Source organism: Takifugu flavidus, chromosome 1 (assembly GCF_003711565.1).
Source record: "Takifugu flavidus isolate HTHZ2018 chromosome 1, ASM371156v2, whole genome shotgun sequence".
Taxonomy (NCBI): Eukaryota; Metazoa; Chordata; class Actinopteri; order Tetraodontiformes; family Tetraodontidae; genus Takifugu; species Takifugu flavidus.
The window spans coordinates 25,313,751-25,337,723 of NC_079520.1; the positions used below are offsets into that span (position 1 = coordinate 25,313,751).

Below are 23,973 nucleotides of genomic sequence, written 5' to 3' on the forward strand. Positions count from 1 at the left end.
CAATACAAGCTGAAAGAATTTCTTCCTTAAAAGGTGAGAGTGGCAATTTGATTTGCGAGCGTGTACATATTTACCTGTAATGATTTCAACAGTCTTGTTCTGATCAGTCTATTGATCAAAGTCTCAGAAATTCTCTTTTAATAATCGCAACTACAGAACACAAAAGGGGAAAAGTCAGTTCCATCTTCAGACCAGCGACAGTTTTTTTGTTGGAAAATAATGTTTTGTATTACTTTATCATGTAGATTTCGTTGGTCTGGTTCCGGTGACTTCAACTAGGGGTGGGCGATTAACTGGCTGAGGACCTGGTCTCAGTGGGCTAAAGGTCAGAGATCCCCCCCCCCAATCAAGAGCCACCAGAATAGAAAAACTCAGCCATTTATGAGTTAATTCAGCCACAATACAAACACATTGATAACAGTCCATTACAAACAAAGCCAAATAAATAAACAAAAAAAAATACAAATGAAATAAAATACAATAATTTGAATCTGAGAATTCCCAGAAAGCAAATTCCACGGCTCTGACTGCAGCAAAAGTATGAGTGAGTCTGTTCATTAACATGAGCCAATGTCTCCCACAGCAGATGCACCTACCACTGCTGACGGCCGCCGTGGCGATGATGTTTGCCCTCCCCCTCGCAAGTCTGGTCCGTTGCTTGACTGCAAACACCTCCAGGACATGTTGCCAGACTCTGGAGCCCCATCTGCACATCTCTGACCTTCACTGAAGAGAACAAGTCCTCTGGACATCCTCTGGCTGTAATGATCAAAGTATTGTTTGAAGAACGTAGGGCACAGAATTTCATTTAGAACACCAGACTTTGGGATGTGCTGCATCCAAAAGCCCAGGAATCTATCTAGGGGACAATCTGAAGATGGCTTCTACAAGTGGATGGTCCTAAACATTCCTCAAAATCCACAATGGACTACCTGAAGCAGGGCCAGTTGGAGGTTTGAATGTGACCTTTAGTCTCAAGGCCCAAACTATCCCTGGAAAGCTGTGGAAAAGAGCAGCAAGGCAGCTCGGGAAGACCTTCGTGGATGAAAACCCCCACAAAGAAGAGCCAAAGACCTCTTGACTGGCTACAAAGATCTTTACAAGGTGTGACACTGGACAAACTGAACGATTGCATGCCACTGTACATGTCCATGACCTCCCTGGTAACTGTTGATCTCTCCCCAGCTGGGTCAGTTCCTTGGTAACACCCACAAACTCCTCTGCCTGTTTAGGTTGCAGCTATGAGCTGTGAAACATCGTGTGGTGAGAAAACCGACGCAGCTTCAACCCTTGTTTTGTAATTAACAGTCAACCTGTGCAAACTCCATCCGATTTGTCTCTAACAGTCGACGCCATCTTGCGTGCAGTGACCCAGACGGCAACAAAAAGAGACGAGCTCAACAAAAAACACACAGTATTAGTTGTGGCTTGCTCTGGCAGACCTTTGTCAGGATAAACAGGATAAACGTGGCATTAAAACACTCAGATATTAGCTAGCTGCAGCAAATGTTGCAAGTGATGGTTAGCCATGGCAGATATTAGCTACTAGACAGGTGTCCCATAACCAACCATTTTAAATGAAATCTGGATTTGGTTCAGAACCAGAACCTGTAGCCTAGAGTAGCTTTGATTTATCCGGGACATCAGAACCTGTCTGCTATTACAGTGTGCTGCTGAGGATCTCTGACACTTGGGCATTGGTCTGGTCATCTGAGTCCACTTCCTGGTTAGAAGCCCCCTCTGGCTCCTCCCCTCCAGCCTCCTCCTGCGTGGCCGTCTCCCCATCGCTCATATGGCTTGATGATGATGTTTTACAGGCCTCCACAAAGATCTTGCGGACGTGAGGTCGCAGCTCCTTGTGCCGACCCTTCCGGCTCTCAAGGACGCAGGAGGCGTGACTTACGTATGTGGTGCTGGATGGGGGCAAGCCTGGGTCCACCTGTTTGGTGTAGGTACCCTCAGATAAAGAGCCACTGTAGCACTCTCCGCTTTGGCCCCTGAGCCAACGGTGGGGCCCACTAAAGTACTGACCTCGGTGACTCCGTGACAGAAGCTTTCTTTTGGTGGGGGGGTTGGCAGAGGTCCTGAGGGGAGTCACTGCCTCCTGGTGGTTTTCTGAGAGGGACAGGCCCTCCAGAGTTTTTGTCGCATCAGACAAGACCGGGCTTAAGGGACTGTATGGGGAGCAGCAAGAAGGAGCAAAGTCTTTGGACAGAGAGGGGGAGTGGCGGAGACGGGACAAAGGTGAGTCTTTACCTCCTGACTCCGTGGTGACCGGTAGCACGGCGAGTTCTTTGGGGGGACAGACACTGTGTGAGAAAGACAGAGAAGACGGCACTGAGAACGAGGAGAACACTGACGTTTTCCTGAACCAAAGATCTGTTAATGAACCCACCTGAGCTCGTGGATCTGGAGGACATCTGGCGCACTGCCGCCCAGCAAGTGCAAGGCCTGCTGGGAAAGATCTTGCGGGGGCGAGTAGAGCAGGTCCAAGTCACGGGGACTCAGGGCGTCGCTGGAGTCGTAGTCGCTGTCCGCTGGCAGAAAAACCTCCGAGGACCCGTCTTCGTCTGAACCCAGCAGAGAGTCTGATGGCAGAGTTGTCAGATTTGCTTCACGCGCTAAAAAGGACAACCAATTGAAAACAAACAGGCTGCGGTAGCGACTCACAGCTGATGGTTTTCCGCCTGTCAAGTTTGGGGGAGGGCGAGGGCGAGGCCATGTACTCCATTGCTGAAGATGTGGAGTCACTCGTGTCCTGGCTGGAGTTACAGTCTGGAGCTTTGGTGTCCACCAGGCGGGGGATGGGGACACCACTGTGAGGCTTCTTGTAGCGAGCGTACTGCAAGGCGTCGGTGATCCAACGGAGATCGCGCCGCATCTCGTCAAGCTGCTGCAGGATGACGAGCACGACGTAATAATTAATGCCCCCATTAACAAAACAGTTCCCCGTGCAGACGACCAGGGATGGTACACAATCTACCTGTAGTACACACGCCAGGCCAGTAGTTGGCGGTAATGAACCTTAAAGTATCTCACCTGGATGAAGTCGACTATGAGCTGATGCTTCTGTTTGGCTGTGGATACCTCATCGTCAGTGATGGCTTCTCGCAGTGCCTGCTGGGTAATCAGGGCATCCAGGTCGAGGACGGAGGACAGACGACAGTACAGGCTGATGAACTTTTCTTTGTAGGTGTAGAAATGAACTGAAGGAAGAGAAGAAGGGATGGAGGTCGCAGCCAAGGTGGGGCGTCGCGAGGTTAGTCTGAAGGCGTGCACGCGTGTGCGTTACCCATTTCAAACATCTGCAGCGGGAGGCGGAGGAAGCCTGACAACGGGGTGTAGAGGTTGGACTGCCCGGGGGCGGAGCAAACGCTGTCCGCCGCAGGTAGCAACAGCAGGAGGGAGACGCCGTGAGCGAGCTCAACCACTTCCTGACTGTAGAGACGGAAGTCACGGGCCTGCACCCACGAACACGTGCACATACATACAAAAACACACACATACGGACGCGGTCAAATGTATCAAAACACACCCATATACAGGATAGATGTGAGAGTGTGTGTGTGTGTGTGTGTGTGTGAGTGACCTGTTCCAGACGCAGGTGGAGGTGTTTCAGCAGGGTTTTGATCGCTGACTGCAGTTCATAATACAGTAAAGGGACGTGGCTCTCTATCTGAAGCCCCGCCTCCTCACTCATCTCTTTGCCCTCTTCACCTGTGATTGACAGCTTCTGGATCCAATCCCACTCTTCTCTGAAGACCAGACACACCAAGCGCACGCAGAAATGCGAGTTAAACACTTTCAGACAGATTCAAACACCCTCCTCCTGACACGGGATGGTGACATTACCTGGACACGTTGGCGTTGTCTCGGATGCGGCTGTGACAGAGCACATTGGGGGTCTGCTGGGAGACCAGGACCCTGATCTGGTCCACAGAGCTGCTGAGCTTCAGGTAGCCCAGGTAGAGACCCGGGGTGAGCTGTTTAGAACTGTGCCGGTGGAACGCCACCAAGTCCTGCAGCACGCATTTACTGTTAGTGTGAGAATGAGATGTCATCAGGAAGCAGTGGCGCGGCGTTCTTCCTCACCTGGATGGTGATGATGAGGATGTCGAGTGCGTAGGGTTCCTCGGGCGTGGACATGGACTTCCGCTGGCTCTGCAGCTTGCTCACTTGCATCCACTTCCCGCTGAACACCGAGGGATGACTCTCTGTGTCGCGGACGGTGACGAACAGAACGTTGCCGTGACGATCTTTGATCGGCTCATAGTGGACACGGCCTAGGTTGTGAGTTCCCAGCATGCTCTGCGGGAGGAGAACGACACCGTTGCTGTTAGGACGTAACGCACAGGCGGAGCAGCCGATGACGTCACAGCTGACCTGCAGCTGTCCGGCGGCCGTCAGCAGCTTGTGGCGGATCTGTAACGCGGAGGAAGCCGACGTGGACACGGAGGTGGTCTGTCTGAGCCATCGCACGTCCTCCCACATGCAAGACAGCTGCAAACGCAGAAAACAATGTCGGGCGTTTTCGTTACCATTCTTATGCTTAGTGGAGCGTGACGACGTCACCGCCGCAGAGGGAGACCTCGTTACCTTGGTGAACCACAGGAAGTCGTGCATGAGGCTGCTGCTATACGAGTCATCCACCTCCACAATGGGAATCTGGTCCTCTGATGTCACCAACAAGCTGTCCTGACAGTAGAAAATGGCCGCCAGGTAAACGCCCCTGCACACACAAGCTCCGTTTAATGTTACCTTCGTCTTGTCCTCCATGAGAGCTCTCGCTTCTGTCTCTGACAGACTGGAGAAATCAACTTCCTTTTTGTCACAAAAGGAATTTCAGTTAGTTTTGTGGGCTGCATTTTTTCCCTATCAAAAGTTGACTTTTAATGAGAACTTTGGGACCGCTTTTGAACTTTGTATGACGAATATTATCAATAAAGTCCAAAATGTCAACTTGTGGATGCTCACTGAGAAATGCTGTATCTGCCAGGGACTACTTTGTGCAGAGGAGGAGACGCATCACAAACCTTTTCAGGGTTTTTACAAATTTGTTGGAGCTGTTGAAGAGATGTTTTAGACTTCTGGACACCGACTGCTTCCTGCTCGTGTTCTGTAGTTTTGACACATCTAAAAACAAGAGAAGCAAAAACATAACTATGTCTGCAGTCGGCTGGTGCTGAATGAGCCAATCGGCTGTCTGTCGTCGACCCAGCTGTTCTGATGTCAGAGCACAAATCCATCATACAAACATGTTGGCCGGCTCTACCTCGCAAAAGAGATCTAATCTCAAGGGAAGAACTGGTCCAATAAAGATCAAATAATCTGATACACATGCTGCCAAGTTGTTTTTCTGCTGGCGGCAACGGGAACAATGCTACAAACCCACAAATGGAAGGCTAGGAGAGGAGGAGCTGCTTTCATGTTAGCAACACTCTATGCTAACAGCAGTCAGCATCTTTTGCATGAACAAGCCACCTGGAGCAAAAGGTGACTGGTAAACATGAAAATAATAACAACAAGGCTTTAAGATGGACATGTTACTGCCACACCTGCATGCAGCCAGACTCACCTCCGCAGCAGTAGTGGGTATGAGCCGCTCGCACCTGCTGCAGGAGGCGCTCCATGGCCTCGATGCGGCCTCGCCTCTTTGGCTCTCGGCCATCGCTCTCTCTCCAATCTGAACACAAAAGAATGACTTCTGTTAGATAATGAAGATGATAAGTCATTGAAAGACACTGTGCCCTGAGAGAAAAGGTAATTTTTTTGGGTGCAGATCTGAGGACGCTTCGAGACACACACATACACACACACAGACACAAACGGACACACACACACACACGGACAAGGAGCTCAAGGACACCGTGTTCAGATGCTGCGAGTCGTGACGGAGATGAGAGTGAGGTTCTACAACAGAGAAGCATCAGCTTCATTGCGGAAAACTGACAGTAAACACAAAAATCTTCATCTTTCAAGAATCTCTCCAACAAATTATGATCCAGTCTGTCTGATCCATCACCTCTTGTCAGAGAGACAGTACGGATCTGTAGCGAGGTGAGACTCACTGGATGGAGCCGCTGACGGGGGGCAGGAGGCTGCTGGGGGACCCCAACCCTTCATGTTGTAGGCCGACACGCGCACATGATACCGCCGACCCTGAGGTGTTGAACAAACACGTCCAGATCATTAAATGCCACGAAGAATCATTTTTAAAAAGGTCGCCGAAGCTCTAACTTCTGCTGGAATGTGAGGAGAACAGGACTGTTACCGTGGTGAGCCCGCTGATGGTACACTTTAGACTCTGCAGGTTGTCCAGCAGCACATCTCCGGCAAGAAGGGAGAAATCCTGCAGACAGCTCCATTCCACTGCAGCACACACACACACACACACACACACACACACACACACACACACATGCAGAACAAAATAAAAGTTAAATGCTCTGCTGGTCCCTAAAATGTTTCAGATTCTGGTAAAATAATCACAAACACGATCTTCAATCACCTGTGTTTAACGTATGGTTGTAGGAAAAATAGACTTTATTCACTCAGAAGAGGAAGTCTTCATGTAATGCACCAACGATTCGATAAACCAGGAATAGAAAATCAAGGCTCAATGTGGAGTCGAACATCAACAAGGACAAAAATGGCTGAACTCCTCTTTGAGAGTAGAGCTCTTTGACGTAGATCTAAATTCGGACCACCCCACTGCGTGCATTTGCACATCTAACATATTTTGATGTTTTACGTTTATGTCCTGTCTTATTATTCTTATTTTGGTGCTATTTTTGCCCAGTTCTCTTGTTTATTGTTTATTTTTGCACTACTGAGGTGGAATTTTAAGGTAACCATATTTCAGACCTCTACATGCTGCAGAATTGACAATAAAGCAAACCTTAAACCTTTGTTTAGAAGTTTGAGATGCTGTATTTTGGGGGCGAAAGGGGTGAAACTAAACGATACTCTTCACAAAAGCCCAAGAAACACGTGTTACCTTGCTATCTGAGCAATACCTTTGTATTTGGTTATCACAGAGGAGTTGAAACACTGAGGCTCCTGGAAGCTAACAGTTAGCGTGGTGCTACTGCTGACACTCAAACGCACCATAGACGGGGCCTCTGGGGCACCTGAAAAGGGGAAAAAAATGAATTTATTAGTTGCTCCACAACAGCACTCATTATAGACTCCCTCTGAAAAGCCAGGATGGGGCAATGACTTCTCACGTGCATGCTGGAAGCCCATTCTCATGCGCTTATATAGCTTTGTCCTCCACTCCCATGTTTGCAGGCCTTCGTCCTTCTGACACGCCTCCGCTGAAAGGCCATCACGCTGCGCACGTGCAGCCAGGTCTGCCGTCCTTTGAGCTGCCTCCAGCACCAACATGTCCAGGTGGGCCTCACGACTCTCCACACTCACAACTGCAACAAACCACACCCAGCTAGTTAAGAGCTGTCATATGGTTGTCCTGGCTAGCATGTTTCCGCAACATTATATTGACTGCGTGAGCTTTGAAGACTCCCGAAGATTCTGCTAGTGTGGAGTCAGTGGTTTACCTCTCAATGTCAGACCTGCTCCTAGTAACAGAAACTACTGCTCTTAAATTTGTGGACGGACAGCAACTACAACACCCAAAAAAGCAATTAAACTGAGAGAACAAGGAAGTGGGGATGGTGGGTGTTGCAGCACCCCCTGCTGGTAGGAGATGGTACTCTCGCCGGTACCAAAATCTATCTATGTATTATTAACAAACGAAGCTCAACAAATGTGTGTTTGGACAGAAATAAACTTCTAAAATAGGCTTCAACGTGTTGCATATTAAACCGGCGAGCTGAACGACATAGCCACAGCGTTGGCGATTAAGGCTCCTCGATGGTGGATTTTGTAACTCGCATTAGTTGCTGACCAAGTTTTTACCCCACGATGGGTCCAACACGTGCCAGGAGTCAGCAACGCTGCTGTCCTCTCAGCCAAAAGCTGTTAGCGCTGCGTTCAGAGCAGGTCGAGAGAAATCAGAGAATCGCCATGAAAGTTTAAGAGCCTCTTTGCAGGGCTAAGATACAAAGACAAACAACTATTCACACCTAAGGCCAATTTCTGCACGTCTTTAAGCAGTGGGAGGAAGTAGCCAAAGAGAACCCACAAGGGGAGAACATGCAACCAGAAAGCAAATAAACAGAGTGTCGTTGGGAGAAACGGTGCCCCCGGTGTACAATATTAAATACGTTAATGTTGTAATATGCTGGACTCACAGTGTGGACTCTCCTTAGCACCAGCCTTTAGCAGCAGCTTGGCGATGGGTATGTGGTTGGTCATGATGGCGATGTCGAGCGGCGTCAGGCCCCGACTGTCAGGGGTGTTTAAGTCCAGGTCCTCGGCTGAAAACTGGTACAGGAGAATCTGAACCGAGTCCAGGTCCTGCTGCTCTACAGCCTCCAGCAGCATCTCGTTACTGGGCATGGTCTGAAACACGGTCAGATTACGTCACGGTCACATGACCTAGACAGGGTCTGATTGGACATTTCCAATATGGCATAGATCCAGCTGATCTTCATCTATATGGAGGGAACATTCACCTCCTTTACTGTCTTCTAAAACTATTACACTCTAAAATAAACCTAGCTGGTTGACCTAATGACCCCATGTTGGAAGAGCTCCTGCAAGATCCTCATAAACCTCATTTCTCTAAACACTCACCGAACCTTTGCGAAGGCGGTCCATTTTTCCAAAGAAGTGCGTGTCCTCGAAAGAGGAGGTGCTCCCTCGCAGCTTCTCAGATAGGTTCCTGTAGAGGCGTTTGGCGGCACTGGGGGAGGTGGGACCACCAGGGCACTTCCTGTCCTGGGTCAAGTGCAAGTTCTGCTTCTGCTGGCTCATCAGGCCTGGGAGGCGCCTGAGACCCAAAGGAAACAAACACAGAAGGAAATAATGACAACAATCACCAACCATGGACGCGATCTTTCTCACACAGACATCCTTGTATCATTGTGAGGACCTTCATAACACATTGCCCAGCGCCTAACCCCAACCACCACAACTAACCTCTCAACCCCAACCAGAACATTCTAACCTCAACCTTAAAACCAAGTCTTAACCCTCACACTCCTTTTAAGTTGGAGGGACCAGCCAAAATGTCCTCACATTCCAAAAATGTCCTCACATCACTAGTAGAATGCAAGTTTGGTACTCAACATGTAGCAAATACAAGAACACACACATATATGGTGTCAGTAGCTGAGGCTCATGGGTGAATTTTGAGTGTAAGGGATGTGTGTGTGTGTTTGTCACCTGTCCAGGCTCGCAGACGTTCGCTGGGTTCCCGTGTAAATCAGCAGGGGATTTGAGTTTTGCATCAGAACATCTCCAGGTCCTGATTTTAGGTTCCACCTCTGAGCCAACCGATACACCTTACTGTCAGACCTGTCTCTCACAAACATAAATGCACACACACACACACGATTTCCTAATTAATTATTATTACAAAATGATGTCAAAAAGACATTTTATTTTCTTCGTGGGTGAAAAATATGCATTCATATTTCAGAGAGGAAAGAACAAACGGTCAGAAAATTTTACATTTTGACACTGAAAATAAATCGATGATTAATCAACCGTGATGGTTCACAATAACCAATAAGGTGCGTTTAAGTGCACGCAAGAAAAAACGAAAATTGGCCCAGAGAACTCCAACAAATCAACCGTGATGGTTCACAATAACCAATATGGTGCGTTTAAGTGCACGCAAGAAAAAACGAAAATTGGCCCAGAGAACTCCAACAAAGTCGGACTAACACCCCCAGATAGGGGAAGTCGATATATGAGTGCATGACCAGCACATGCCAAAGCATCCCACCACGTTGTTTACAAACAATCTGCTCTGTGCGGTAACAACCGGTAGGAAGTTAGCGAACCACGGCGTTACTGACGCGGAAACTCGTCCATTTAGCAGTCGTTGCTACCTTCCCGACTTCCTTATGACACCAACCGGCGTGGAACAACAAAGTTAAACAGCGAAACTCTGAAACTCGCCACCTAGCGGGCGGGGGGACGTGGGTGGACTCCACCCATAATCCGACTACAGCAAACTGGATTGTGGACAAAAAGTCCGGTTGCATAAATTGTTCACGCCAATCGAGCAAGAAGCGTAATCCGAGTTAGATGGGCATGGAAACACACTTACTGTTGAATTAGTGCGTGACGTTACACAGCAAACACACACACACACACACACACACACATCTGCAATGCTACAGTAATGTTGGCTGTTTAAGATCTAAGGATCCAGCTCAGAATTCCTCCTCCGTAACAGCAGCAGCAGAATCCAGAAGACACCTCAGTCCAGGAACACATGTGGAGTAAGAACCCATGTGGAAACTGCTCACATGTGACTCACTCTGAAGGTTGGAGGTTCTGGGATCCTGGAGCGCATCTTACACCTCCTCCCTACAGGATCAGCTCTAGAATTGTGCAGATCCTCCTGCAGCCTCGCTCCTTCTGCTGTGGAATGCCGCCAGCTGCTCCTTACTCCTGAGCTCCGGCTCAAACTGACGCAACTGTACAGCAGTTTAGTGTCCAACACATCACAACGCAGCCAGCGCACACACACGCGCGCGCGCACGCGCGCACGCACGCAAACACACACACATGCAGCTGAGAGAGAGCAAAAGAAACACTGAGAAACACTGATGGAGGAGGGGCAGCAGCTGGGAGCAACTGAGGAGATGAGCGTGTGGGGGAGAAGTTTCTCCTCACTGAGGAGACACAGGGGAGATGAGGGAGAGGAGGTGAAGATGAGGAGGTGACTATGTCTGAGGACATGAGGTGAGGAGGTGAGGATGAGGAGGTGAGGATGAGGAGGTGACTATGTCTGAGGACATGAGGTGAGGAGGTGAGGATGAGAAGGTGACTATGTCTGAGGACATGAGGTGAGGAGGTGAGGATGAGGAGGTGACTATGTCTGAGGACATGAGGTGAGGAGGTGAGGATGAGCAAGTGACTATGTCTGAGGACATGAGGTGAGGATGAGGAGGTGACTATGTCTGAGGACATGAGGATGAGGAGGTGACTGTGTGAGGAGGTGAGGATGAGGAGGTGACTATATCTGAGGACATGAGGATGAGGAGGTGACTGTGTGAGGAGGTGAGGATGAGAAAGTGAGGATGAGGAGGTGACTGTGTGAGGAGGTGAGGATGAGGAAGTGAGGATGAGGAGGTGACTGTGTGAGGAGGTGAGGATGAGGAGGTGAGGATGAGGAGGTGACTGTGTGAGGAGGTGAGGATGAGGAAGTGAGGAGGTGACTGTGTCTGAGGACATGAGGATGAGGAGGTGACTGTGTGAGGAGGTGAGATGAGGAGGTGAGGATGAGGAGGTGACTGTGTGAGGACGTGAGGATGAGGAGGTGACTGTGTGAGGAGGTGAAGATGAGGAGGTGAGGATGAGGAGGTGACTGTGTGAGGATGTGAGGATGAGGAGGTGACTGTGTGAGGACGTGAGGATGAGGAAGTGAGGATGAGGAGGTGACTGTGTCTGAGGACGTGAGGGTGAGGAGGTGACTTTGTGAGGAGGTGAGGATGAGGAAGTGACTGTGTGAGGAGGTGAAGATGAGGAGGTGACTGTAAGGATGTGAAGATGAGGAGGTGAGGATGAGGACGTGCGGGTGAAAAAGTGAGAGGAAGGAGGTGAACGTGAGGAGCTGAGAGCAAAGAGGCACGTGTAAGGAGGAGGAAGAGGAGGTGAGTATGAGGAAGTGATGGTGAGGAGCAGAGAGTGAGGGGGAGACGCTAAGGAGGGGGTGAAAGTGAGGAGGCGACCATCTGGACTGTTGTGCCCCGTCCACCCTCAGACTGTTGCTCTGCTACTCCTCGCCGATGCTGGAGGGGCCTCAGCAGAAAAAATACCCCAAAAAGTTTTCAGCCTTATTTTCATCTAATCTACCCGACAGGTGTGTGTTTGTGTATCACTGTGTATGAGTGTGTGTGTTCTGGGACACGCTACATAATGAGGACCATCGTATACATTTTAAAGACATTCTGAAGGGATGAGAGCATCTTGGCCACAGCAGGAGCGGTTGCTCCTTGGCTGCTGTTGCCATGGTTATATGTGAAGAGCAACAAGTGAGGAAGAGTGATGTGGAAACAGTGAAGAGACAGTTGGGCTTCAACCTGCTGCTGAGGACTTTGGTGAAGACATCCGTGGAAAACAATGATGTCACAACGCGCTGTTGGGATGTAAATAAACAAAACATCCCAACAACTAATTCAACGTTGACAAATGATGGCAAATAAGTGATTAAAGGAGCGAAAAGACTCCTTTTTGCATCAGAATCCTGAGAAATAAAAACATCTAGAAGGCAACGTTTGACCCTTCAGCAGCTCTGTGTTGGAGATGAGGAAGAGGATGAATGAAAGGCATCTTCATCAGTGCGATGATGTTTTCAGTGTACAGTGATCCCTCGTTTATCGCGGGAGTTGCGTTCCAAAAATAACACGCGAAAAGTGAAATCCGTGAAGTAGTCAGCTTCATTTTTTTTATTATTTTACAATGCAATACTGAACTATAGAATGAAACCAAAAATCAAAACCTGTTTTAAAGCCCAAAATTTGTTTAAAACAATAATTTTAATCTAGTAATACAAGGTTGGAAACATTGTCAAATCCGTGAAGCAGCGAAGCCGTGAAAGATGAAACGCGATATAGCGAGGGATCACTGTATTTTCATGGTCACCGTGTGCGTGTTAGGTAAAAGGTATTTGACCACAGGACTGTTGCCGGGTAACAGGTAACGTGTGTGTGTGTGTGTGTGTGTGTGTGTGTGTGTGGGTGTGTGTGTGTGTGTGTGTGTGTGTGTGTGTTGGGATTGCAACGAACAACGCTCCTGATTTTTAGGGGCTCCTCACACATACAGCTGATGAGAGCGACCAGAACAACCCATGAAGAAGTTCCCTCCATGGCAGCGAAAAGAAAACGAAAACTGGACCATTGAGACAGAGGACCGTTTGTCCGATGTCCACTGTCCATCCCGTCCTCTTAAGTTCCATTTATTTATTGACGAGATTGATCGTAGTTCCTAAAGTAAAAGGTGAAGTCTTCCCCATGTCTCACTGTTAACATGGAGGCTGCAGTTACATTTAAGGAGGCACAGCACAACAATAAAACTGCTCTGAACCTGCCTTTCCTCTTTTTAGTCACCATGGCAACGCACACAGGGTAGCAATTAAGAATAATGTGTGTGTGCGTGTGTGTTTCTAGTGTAGCAGGAAAATTAAATAATGCAACTGTTGTAAAGACAGTGCTCCGACATGATTTCATGCTCCTCATCACCACCATCATCATCTTCATCACCATCACCAAATAACACCATCATCATGACTATCATCTTCATCACCATCACCAAATAACACATCATCATGACTATCATCTTCATCACCATCACCAAATAACACCATCATCATGACTATCATCTTCATCACCATCACCAAATAACACCATCATCATGATTATCATCTTCACCACCATCACCAAATAACACCATCATCATGATTATCATCTTCATCACCATCGCCAAATAACACCATCATCATGACTATCATCTTCATCACCGTCACCAAATAACCCCATTATCATGATTATCATCTTCATCACCACCATCACCAGCATTGTCGTCATCATCATCATCACCATCACCACGGTTATCTTCCTCTTCACCACCATCACCAAATAACACCATCATCATGACTATCGTCTTCATCACTATCACCAAATAACACCATCATCATGACTATCATCTTCATCACTATCACCAAATAACACCATCATCATGACTATCATCTTCATCACTACATCACCAGCATTGTCGTCATCATTAACACCACCATGGTTACCATCATCTTCATCACCACCACTACTGTCACCATCACCAGCATCACTGTCGTCATCATCATCATCACCATCATCACCACCACCATGGGCACCATCATCCTCATCTTCATCCCCACCACCATCATCATCATCTTCAACACATCACCACCTTCATCACATAACCATCATCACCACCACCGGGATCACCAAACTTCATCATCCTCATCTTCATCACATACATCTAACCAGTCTAATTCCACAGAAACCAGCAGCTGTTCCCAGTCTCACTTGTACAGTGAAGTTAAACAGTTAGTAATCAATTCTCTTTTATTGTGTCATCATGGAACTCAATAAATGCAATTACATTTTTTGGAAGGAAGGAAGGAAGGAAGGAAGGAAGGAAGGAAGGAAGGAAGGAAGGAAGACTCACTTTTTCCTGTTGTCGTACTGAGGGGACGTTCCCAAATTCTGCAGGGAGACAGAAGACATGACGTAAAGACCCTACAGGAACTTTATGGACAGATAGGGCAGAGGGCACATCTGCATCATCCACCCATCCACCCACTCATTCATCCATTCATCCATCCATCCACCCACTCATTCATCCATCCATCCACTCATCCATCCATCCACCCACTCATCCATCCATCCATCCACTCATCCATCCATCCATCCACCCACCCACCCATCCATCCATCCACTTATCCATCCATCCACCCACTCACCCATCCATCCACCCACTCACCCATCCATCCACCCATCCATCCACCCACCCATCCACTCACCCATCCACCCACTCACCCATCCACCCATTCACCCATCCATCCATCCATCCATCCACCCACCCATCCATCCATCCATCACGGGTCAACGTCCGTTCATCCCCGATGGTATCAGAGCTGTGAACTATTGATCATTTCATCCGACCAATAATCAGATTGTTCAGCTTCATGAAGGACGTGCTGTGAAACAGAACCTCGGTCATGAAGAGCTCATGAGTAATTGATGAGGCCGAGCTGATGCCCGCCACCTGCCACTGCGGCTGGCCAGGTAAACACCGGAGGCTCCTGGGAAACTTTCCATCTGAGCAGCGTGCTTGCGTTTCTGCGCTGTCCCGTAGCTGCCGCCGTTACCTGGGAATCTATTATTTACACAGACACTGGAGCAGAAGGTCTTCATCTGCCACTCAGGTTCTGCTCACCAGAACAGGACGCACCTGAGCGGGAACATTGACCCCCGCCTGAGCAATAAAACAGCGCAGCATGATGACACGTTAAATAGCTGCATCGTACAGTAACGAGGTCACGTTGCGAGGTTACATTCTGATCGTTGACAAGCAACAGTTTCATGACCACTTTAGCGCTAACGTTAGCGAGTTAGCAGTAAAATGGTGAAGCTTAAAAGTTTGATCAGTCATGAAACCATCCACCAAAACTCAACTCATGACTATAAAACAGGGGGTGCCAGATCCAGTCCTCAACGCCAGCCGGGTTTTCTGTCCTACCAGGTAAACAACGCTTTCACTTGACTTGGTGAAAAGCGATAGAAATCCCGGCTGGATCGCTGCGCTCGGATGGATCTGGACATCCCAAGGGAAGAAGAGCAAACCCACATGTGGTACATGTGGCCCCGTGCTCACCTGGACGCTGCACGCCTTCTTGTGGCCTCTCTCCAGGCGCCTCAACAGTCTCAGGTGGGGCTGCTCTCCGCCTCCCACCTGCAGCAGTTGCTCATCCACTGAAACAGTCTTCCTCAGCATCACTCGTTCGCCAGCGCACATCAGCGCGCCTCCCTCAGGCGGGGGGAGGTTCCCCGCTCCTCCTCCAATCCGCCCCGACACCGGAGAGCGCTCAGGTGACCACAGGTCTCGCTGCACCAAACCTGGATGAAAGAAACCAGAGACACGGGTGTCACTGTACACCACACACACACATACACACTCATACACACACACACACACACATACACAGGCAATAGGATCAGCGAATCTTTTGTCTGCATCAGAACCAGAATCTTATCCAGGATAGAAAGAGGCAGTCAATTTAGAGACATCAACCATGAGTGACTGCGGGAGGTTGTTGGAGAACCTGGGGAGAACAAGGAGAGAATCAGGAGAGAGCCTGGGGAGAACCAGGAGAGAACCTGGGGAGAACCAGGAGACAACCAGGAGAGAAACTGGGGAGAACCTGGGGAGAACCAGGAGAGAACCTGGGGAGAACCAGGAGACAACCAGGAGAGAAACTGGGGAGAACCTGGGGAGAACCTGGGGAGAACCAGGAGACAACCAGGAGAGAAACTGGGGAGAACCTGGGGAGAACAAGGAGAGAATCAGGAGAGAACCTGGGGAGAACCAGGAAGAAACCGGGAAGAACCTGGGGAGAACAGGGAGAGAATCAGGAGAGAACCTGGGGAGAACCAGGAGAGAAACTGGGGAGAACCTGGGGAGAACCAGGAGAGAACCTGGGGAGAACAAGGAGAGAATCAGGAGAGAACCTGGGGAGAACCTGGGGAGAACCAGGAGAGAACCTGGGGAGAACAAGGGGAGAATCAGGAGAGAACCTGGGGAGAACCAGGAGAGAACCTGGGGAGAACAAGGGGAGAATCAGGAGAGAACCTGGGAGAACCTGGGGTGAACCAGGAGACAACCAGGAGAGAAACTGGGGAGAACCAGGAGAGAACCAGGAGAGAACCTGGGGAGAACCAGGAGACAACCAGGAGAGAAACTGGGGAGAACCTGGGGAGAACCTGGGGAGAACCAGGAGAGAACCTGGGGAGAACCAGGAGACAACCAGGAGAGAAACTGGGGAGAACCTGGGGAGAACCAGGAGACAACCAGGAGAGAACCTGGGGAGAACAAGGAGAGAATCAGGAGAGAACCTGGGGAGAACCAGGAGAGAAACTGGGGAGAACCAGGAGAACCTGGGGAGAACAATGAGAGAATCAGGAGAAAACCTGGGGAGAACCTGGGGAGAACTAGGAGAGAACCAACCTCTTGGTGTTGTTATTATTCACTTCAGAGGTTAGAGGCCTGTTTTTACTGAACTCAGTCTCTATTTTATAATCAGGAAGCTCATTAACATTTTCCAAAAGGGTGGAGCTAGAGACAGGAAGTGAAGTCCCCAGACAGTGTAAACAGGATCTTAGGGTGTTGCCACACTTGTGTTGGTCTGAAAAGTCCTGGACAGTCAGCCTACCTGCAGAGTTCCAGTGGAGGCCACCTGGACTGGCGGCCAGCCGCCGCCGCTTCCTGATGTTGACCCCGCCTTGGGCGTCCGCAGCTGAGGTCACTGAGCCTGGCCCGGTGGAAGAAGGGGTGGAGGAGAGAAGAGGGGCAGGGGGTGTGGCCAGTGATGGCATCTCCTTTACTAATGTCAGGAAGTCTGGAGACCTGCAGCGAGTCAAGAACAAACGATTGTGATGTCATTGTGATGGTCAGTTTGAAGGCCATCAGAGCTTTCAGCTTGACTGTTTTGACCCTTTCGGGCTGCCGTAGTCGCTCTGAATGACTTACATGGCGTCTTGAAAGAGCATCTGATGACAAACAAACACTTTGAATGTTACTGACTGACCTAAACGCCGCGTCGCCCTCTGCTGGCTCGCTGTAGGTGGAGCGGCGGGAGTCCGAGGTGGGTAAGCTGGAGGAGGAGCAGGAGACAGGACGGGAGGAGAGACCGGGTGCGTGTGAGGAGGAAGAGGAGGAAGAGGAGGAGGAGGAGGTGCGGGTGGACTCCAGAGGTCCGGGCAGCAGCAACGACGACGGCATGCAGAGCCACGTCTCCAGGTCAGAGAACTTGGAGAAACTCAACATCTCCAGGACGCTGCGGCACAAACACTGTAACTCAAAACTACAACATGAACACGCGACTCATGTCCATATGGAGTGGGAGGGGCTTATGACCTATAGGTCATTCAGGTAGCGTTCAGTACACGACGGTTTTTGGTTTGTTGTGTGTCGTTTCAAGCTTTGTGTGGGACACATTATATAAGATGTCTGATGAAAACAGATGAATAAATGCAGCAATTAACTCTGAGATACAATCATCAATCACCTGGCGAACACAGCAGTTAGCAGCTAACAAGTCAGACATTCCCTTCACATCCCGGGACGGACCAAAGTCAGAGGGGGCGGAGAGTCAAACGCCACAAATACGGCTGAAGTGCAGCAGCCAGATGTTTAATAACACCCGTAAAAATACTCTCACGTGCCGTCCATCCCTCAGCCGTGGCTGAGCTGCTCCAGGTCACCAGTGTTGCCAGATAATTAATAAAGAAATCCCACAGAAGTCTTGTAGAAGGAAGGAAGTGATGTTTGGGCTCAGAGCAGCCAGAGACTCATCTGGCCCAACAGGTGAAACTGCACTGTAGGCTAAAATCTCCATGGTTTATGATTATGGGCTATTAAAGCCGATGGGCCAGAGTCACATTGATAAATTTCAGCCGCCAGCATAATACTTAAAAACTTCTCATCGGGCAACGAGGTGCTGTTACCTCTCCTCGCCCCCTCCAGGGGCTTCATCTCTCTCCTCTGTGGCCTGGAAGATACAGGAAGTCCTCGAGTCTTGAGGCGTCGGTAGGAGGAAGGAATTCTCAGAATCCACGGACATCTTCAGCCATGTCTGTGCAGGATGTTCAGACAGCTAACACAAGCACCACCACACAAAGCCAACTTCATACATTTAAGTTAGCTGATGCTAGCCAGTGCTAACTATGTTGCTGTCACTCTATCAGCATGATTGGCTGCTCCAGTTTAACTTATTACACACTCTTGGTTAATTAGGCTGCACATAGCATGCAGATAATTAACAATTGATTAAAGTGATGTGTGTTAAACAAATGTAATCTTCTAAAGTTTAAGGTTAAGCAGGTTCCCATGTGGCCACATCAGGTGTTACTTTGTTGGATTTGGACCATAGAAACGAGTTTGCTCACAACCAGCCACTAACTCATCATATCAGCTTTTAAAATGCATTTCTCAGCCGTTCTGTTCCTTCCTCCGAGGTTCTGGTGATCGTTGATGAAGGACTAGTTAGTTGACGGATGGAGCTAAAGTGGCGACAGCAGCAACATCAGCAACAGCCGGCAACAGTCAGAAACTCACCGTCTTTTATTTCCAAACCAGCTTTTCCCTGCAGCAATAAAGAGTTTTCTCCCGTCTCTCCGCCCGGACCAGAACCACCCGATCACCCCCCTCAAAAAAAAAAACCCCGAATATACCCAAAATATCGCGTTCCCTCCGGGTCGAGCCGAGCCGAGCCGAGATCACATTTCCGTGACGTTCAACATCTGTCCCCTCTGACCCGAACCGGCTTCAGAACCGGATCAGAACACTGGGAAGTCCAGCTCCAAAACCAGCCAAACCGGGTTCGACAGAGATGGACAGGAGAAAAGAAGATTTCGGAAAGAATTGGGGGGGAGAAGCACAGGAAGAGGAGTGAAAACCCGAGTGGGAGGGAAGAACAATTAAAGAGGGGGAAGAAGAAAAAAGAAGGAAAGTGGGGAGAGAGGGAGGGAGGGAAGGAGGGAGGGATGGTGGAAAGAATGAAGGATGAGTGCAGAGATGGGCTTCTTTCATGGGGAAAGGAGAGATAAGAGGCAGGAAGTGGATGTTTGAGGCTGCAGAGGAATGAAGGAAGACTAATTATGCTTGTTGACCTCAAACATCAGAGAGAAACGCACTTTTTTTCAACCCCCCTGAGGCAGATAAAGAGATTCGAATCCGGCCAGAGATGCATTATTGATGCCAACCAGGAGAGTTTGTTGGCTTGGTGTTAGTTTGAGCCTCCAGGATGTCCCTGGTCGGGTTTGGAATCATTGTTAGAAAGGCCCCAGCTGATCTGTGCCTGGGTGATCCCGTCTCTGACCTCTGGTCATTATTCTGACCTCGTGGTTTGGTTTTTACCCTTATTGACAGATTCCATGTGTCTTTATAAATCCAGTAATCTGGATTTACCACAGGTGGGCTTCAATCCAGCTGTGGGAACATCTCAGAGATGATCTGGAGACGGTTTTGCTTTTTTCAATATGGATTTGAGTGGAGAAGATTGCTGAACGGGATGTTGTTATTGTTGTTGATGTTGTTTGTGATGTCGTCCTTGTTCTCACCACTAGGTGGCAGCAGAAACCAAGGATCGAAAGGGAGGCGCTCTTCTTGAGGTTCTCCTTGGTTTAAGTTCTCAGGGTCTCTGACGAGGTTCTGACCGTGTTCTGTTCTAACGAGTCAGTAAAGGGTCATTCTTTTAGAACTGTGAAGGTTCTTGCCCTCGTGCTGCTTAAGGCAAACGCAATCAAAAAGTGCCAAGTGCAGGAAAAATGGCAAGTTTAAATCTGAGTGAAAAGTGATGTTTGTGTCACAGAGAAACAAGAACGCCCTTCAGACCCAAGTTTCATGTTTTCTTTTTCCCCGTCTCTCTCTCTCTATCTATTTAAAGAGGGACTAAACCCCTGGGTTTGGGCTGAAATGCGTCCAGGATGGAACCTCAACAAATTCCATGATTGTGGGCGGGGCTAGTGCAGCAGTTGGGACACGCCCAGTCCCTCTGCAACACGAGCCCTTTAGTTACTCTTAAAACACGTAGTAGTTCCCCCTAATGGGCGGTTATGGTACATATCCGAGTCTTCACCCTGTTCCAACAGGCTTAGCATGATCTTCTATCCCAATGTTTCTGTTGCAGCCATCTTTGCTTAATAACTGGTGGGACTCTTTTCTGGTTTCCCTTATGTTTTCATTTCCTCCTGAAATGCTGCAGCCCCGAGGCAGATACAGAACCGCTGCAGAGCTGTCGTTGCACCTTTGTCGGACAGAACCGCAACCCTGGCCTGTGTGAGAAGCCAGAGCACAAATGCACCTGTACTGACAGGAAGCAGCGCAGAGGAAGACCATCATCACAGTGTAAAACATCTGCTGCTGACAGGAAGCCAGGGAGCAGGTCTCCAGAGGCCTGGGTCCATCATCATCCAGAAAAATGGACCAGAACAGGAAGTGGTTCAGCAGCATCCATGGATCTGCCTCAATATCTGCTCTTTAGTAAATGAATTTTTTTTTAAAACTACAAAAGGGAAGTTACCGGTTCAGACTGGTATTAAAACAGGAAGCAGTCTGTGGGGTGCATCTGCCTGTTTTTGATGTATAACAGTTCATTGGAAGAAATCAGACTGATTCAGGAAAGAGTTAAACGTTATGGGGTGGGCGGACCCGGGGCGTGACCTGGCGATGGTGGTCCCGCCCCTGGTGTTTTGAGGGCCGTTTCTTTGTGCAGAGTTGAAGATGAGGATCTGCTCTCTGTAAGTTTTGTTTTTCTGTCTTTGAGTTGACGATGTTCATTTTCCGATCAACATCACCGTGTTGTATAGAATATTGTTATTATGTGATAAGTTGTTTGGTTTCAGTTTAAGCTTTCAGATCTGAATGTGTTTATGTTCTGGACAAAAATATTTGTTTTCACGTTGCTCTTTGGAAAAATGTCACCAAAAGGCTAAATTTGAGGCGCAATCGTGATCACGTGACTCAGTTTATTATTACTGGATAGCTAGTGAAATCTAATGAAGTCTAAACAGAATTAAAAACATCGTTTCAACAAACAAAACTGCTTTAAAGTAAAAGTTTAAATAAGATAGAATGCATTTGGGTGCTGTTTCAGCTAGCTGTGCTGTGATTGGCTGCTGCTGACCAACATGGCACACCTCTACCTGCCCAGTCAGATCACACTGGACGACCTCCACAGGATCCCCCGGTGCGCCGTGAAGACCTCGGCGTTGTCAGAGAAGCCCAGGAGGGACCGCGTTGTCCTGGTGACAACAAGAGTCCCCTACGTCAATGAGAGCCAGCTGCTGGCGGCCACCGGCGGGACGGAGGGCTCCTGTTACCGCTGCACCGTCCCGTTCGGCGCGGTGGTCCTGGTCGCCGGCGTGGTGGTGACAGCCGTGGCTTACGCCTTCAACTCGCACGACTCAGTCATCGCGATTCTGGGCCTGGTTCTGCTTTGCGCTGGACTGGTTCTGCTGGGTTCCAGCGCCCTCTGCTGGAGGCTCAAACGCAGGAAGAAGAAAAACAAACGGCGGGAGAGTCGGACGCCCCTTGTGGTCAGCCAGGAGCACTGCATGGCCTGACGCGCTCGAAGGTTAGCTTCATCAAGTCCCGTCATTTTGTCACTGATACGTAAAATATAACGTGTGATTATTATTTTCTTTAAAACAGGGTGGGAGGAGCCAAAAACACACCTTTAGCAGCTGTCACTCAACTTCAGCCTCTCTCTTCATCACCATAAAGACTTTTTAAAAAGAGTCGACCAGAAATTCCAACATTTATTCTGCTTGACGCGGACACAGGAGGAGCTCAGAAACAGTACTCCAGCCGGCCAACAGGGGGCGACGAGTTGAATCCAAATTCTCAACAGTCAGGAGGATTTAGGCGAACGTTGAGTTCTAACGGTACTTTCCCGATGCTTCCTGAATGTATCCTCTCGTGGTATTCTGTAAAAAGCCGAAGATGCATTTATGGAACTCAACAAAGTCGTCTCCTGGTGACGTATGTCGAGAAATGAAATACTAGCTAGCTAATCTCTCCAAAGTAAGGCTAAGTACTTTTCTGTTTACTGTCACAAGCTGTTTGCACTTTACTGGGATTAAACAGCAGATTTTCAACACGTAATTTTGATAAATTTAACATTTACATATGCATATATACACATATATATTTGTGCTAATATATATTTACGAATGATCTCTTACTGATTTTAGGTTAAGAGCTGCTGTTGCCTAGCAACAGATGACATTTGTTAGTAGAGACAGCTATGGAGGAACATTAGCGCTCCAACATACAGAAGACCGCTTTAAACTCCAAAACAGGGCTGAAAAGTATTTATTTTTAATCCTTTGGGGACTGACGGACTAAATGATGTCATCAGAACACGCCAGGAAGTGAAGATGTGAGCGCCATGCGAGGGTGACCATGAACGTATACATGGTTTCACCGCGTGCCCTCTCTGTGAACACAGATCAGAGGGGAAATCCCAAACCTCCCTCCCTTCCTCCAACATGGTGACCCCACCTCATCCCCGTTCACCAGCTCACCCCAAGCCTGGCACGCAAAGAGACGGCACGATGAAACAAGGCGAGCGGGATAACAGGAAGCAGAACCTGAAGGTCGACTTCAGAGCAGACCAGCTCTGATGGATGTTCATGTACGGAAACCTTTTTGATGTCAAGTCTAATTTTAGAAACCAGGGGGCATCGTGTATGTTTGCTACTTTCAGATGAAACTGGAGGGAAATGTTAAATAATCTTCAGCTAATATTAAAGACAGAGGCTAATGCTAACCGATCGCATGTCAGCTCAATAAAAATGGCTTCCACACAAATGAGTTCTGAACATCTGGATGCTAAGTGGTGGCTAACAGAGTATAGCCCTGATCAGGTTTGAATCCAGATTAAACCAGGACCATCTCTGTCCTGAGAGAAGGGGGCTAGCACAGCCTGCTTTTTGCTTTGTATCTCAAATATTTCTCCCCACTTGTCCTTCGGAGCCCAAAACAGAAATCAGTCACATGACAAAATAAAATATGCCATGACTCTTTTGATCTGGTCCTAGCTCAGTTCCAGATATTTGTCCTGTATCGCCTCTCTTTATTATCACTTTGTTTTCCCTGGTTCTGTTATTTTAACCCCCTTCCCCTGACCTGGACAGTTGGGAGGCCTCTGCCAGCAGAACAGTTTCCTGAATCTGTTTTACAACAGCTGGATATCCTCTTTTTTTTTTTGAGCTTTATTTAGACAGATGTTGAGGCCTGTCTGCAAGTCTTTGTTCTCCATGAGCTCCAGACATTGAGAACCTTCAAGAACAAAGTTCAACACAGACGTCATGTAACTCTGAAGCCCCAGATAAGGACAGAAATGACAGGGCGCCACCTACAGGTAGAAAAGATGCAATATGGGACACCGGTGGACTGGTGGTTGTATTTACTACTCATGCTAGCTTAGCGTTAAGCATGATATTGCGACACGTGGACTGTTACGTTCATATCCTGACATTTTCTTCATTAAATTGTTTTAAAACCCACACAGGACTGATAAATAATATGATTTTTGTGCAGCAGATGAACGCTACAGTTGTTTAATCCTCA

The 23,973-nt window shown here is 48.6% G+C and overlaps 2 protein-coding genes across 8 annotated transcripts; one reads left to right on the forward strand and one right to left on the reverse strand.

Moving 5' to 3' along the window:
* Positions 1 to 362: 362 nt before the first annotated feature.
* ankfn1 (ankyrin repeat and fibronectin type III domain containing 1) lies at positions 363 to 19,288 on the reverse strand. 4 transcript variants are annotated; one of them, XM_057020532.1, is made up of 26 exons: positions 18,955 to 19,288; positions 18,345 to 18,472; positions 17,426 to 17,674; positions 17,051 to 17,244; positions 15,496 to 15,737; positions 14,287 to 14,324; positions 9,289 to 9,420; positions 8,698 to 8,893; positions 8,253 to 8,463; positions 7,227 to 7,421; positions 7,017 to 7,130; positions 6,272 to 6,369; positions 6,069 to 6,159; positions 5,576 to 5,683; positions 5,034 to 5,133; positions 4,597 to 4,729; positions 4,384 to 4,500; positions 4,093 to 4,308; positions 3,853 to 4,019; positions 3,590 to 3,755; positions 3,293 to 3,461; positions 3,040 to 3,206; positions 2,671 to 2,893; positions 2,396 to 2,588; positions 2,257 to 2,309; positions 363 to 759 (listed from the first exon to the last, which is right to left on the reverse strand). In XM_057020532.1, the coding sequence occupies exons 2-26, from the start codon at positions 18,458 to 18,460 to the stop codon at positions 593 to 595; spliced, it is 3,855 nt and encodes a 1,284-aa protein (XP_056876512.1). In that variant the 5' UTR covers positions 18,461 to 18,472; positions 18,955 to 19,288; the 3' UTR covers positions 363 to 592. The 4 variants fall into 4 exon arrangements, with proteins under 4 accessions (XP_056876512.1, XP_056876429.1, XP_056876591.1 ...); XM_057020449.1 differs by having other exon boundaries at positions 618 to 2,309; positions 18,955 to 19,287; XM_057020611.1 differs by lacking the exons at positions 14,287 to 14,324; positions 15,496 to 15,737; positions 17,051 to 17,244; ... (1 more) ...; positions 18,345 to 18,472; positions 18,955 to 19,288 and adding an exon at positions 10,394 to 10,804 and having other exon boundaries at positions 618 to 2,309.
* Positions 17,500 to 23,909, forward strand: LOC130518664 (transmembrane protein 100-like). 4 transcript variants are annotated; one of them, XR_008948128.1, is made up of 4 exons: positions 21,022 to 21,137; positions 21,494 to 21,973; positions 22,051 to 22,283; positions 22,850 to 23,909. XR_008948128.1 is itself a non-coding variant. In XM_057021621.1 (3 exons), exons 1-2 carry the CDS (start codon positions 17,618 to 17,620, stop codon positions 21,960 to 21,962), a joined length of 432 nt encoding a protein of 143 aa, XP_056877601.1. In that variant the 5' UTR covers positions 17,500 to 17,617; the 3' UTR covers positions 21,963 to 21,973; positions 22,051 to 23,909. The 4 variants fall into 4 exon arrangements, 3 of the variants coding, with proteins under 3 accessions (XP_056877601.1, XP_056877685.1, XP_056877477.1); XM_057021621.1 differs by lacking the exon at positions 21,022 to 21,137 and adding an exon at positions 17,500 to 17,637 and having other exon boundaries at positions 21,551 to 21,973; positions 22,051 to 23,909; XM_057021705.1 differs by having other exon boundaries at positions 21,008 to 21,137; positions 21,551 to 21,973; positions 22,051 to 23,909.
* The last annotated feature ends 64 nt before the right edge of the window (positions 23,910 to 23,973 follow it).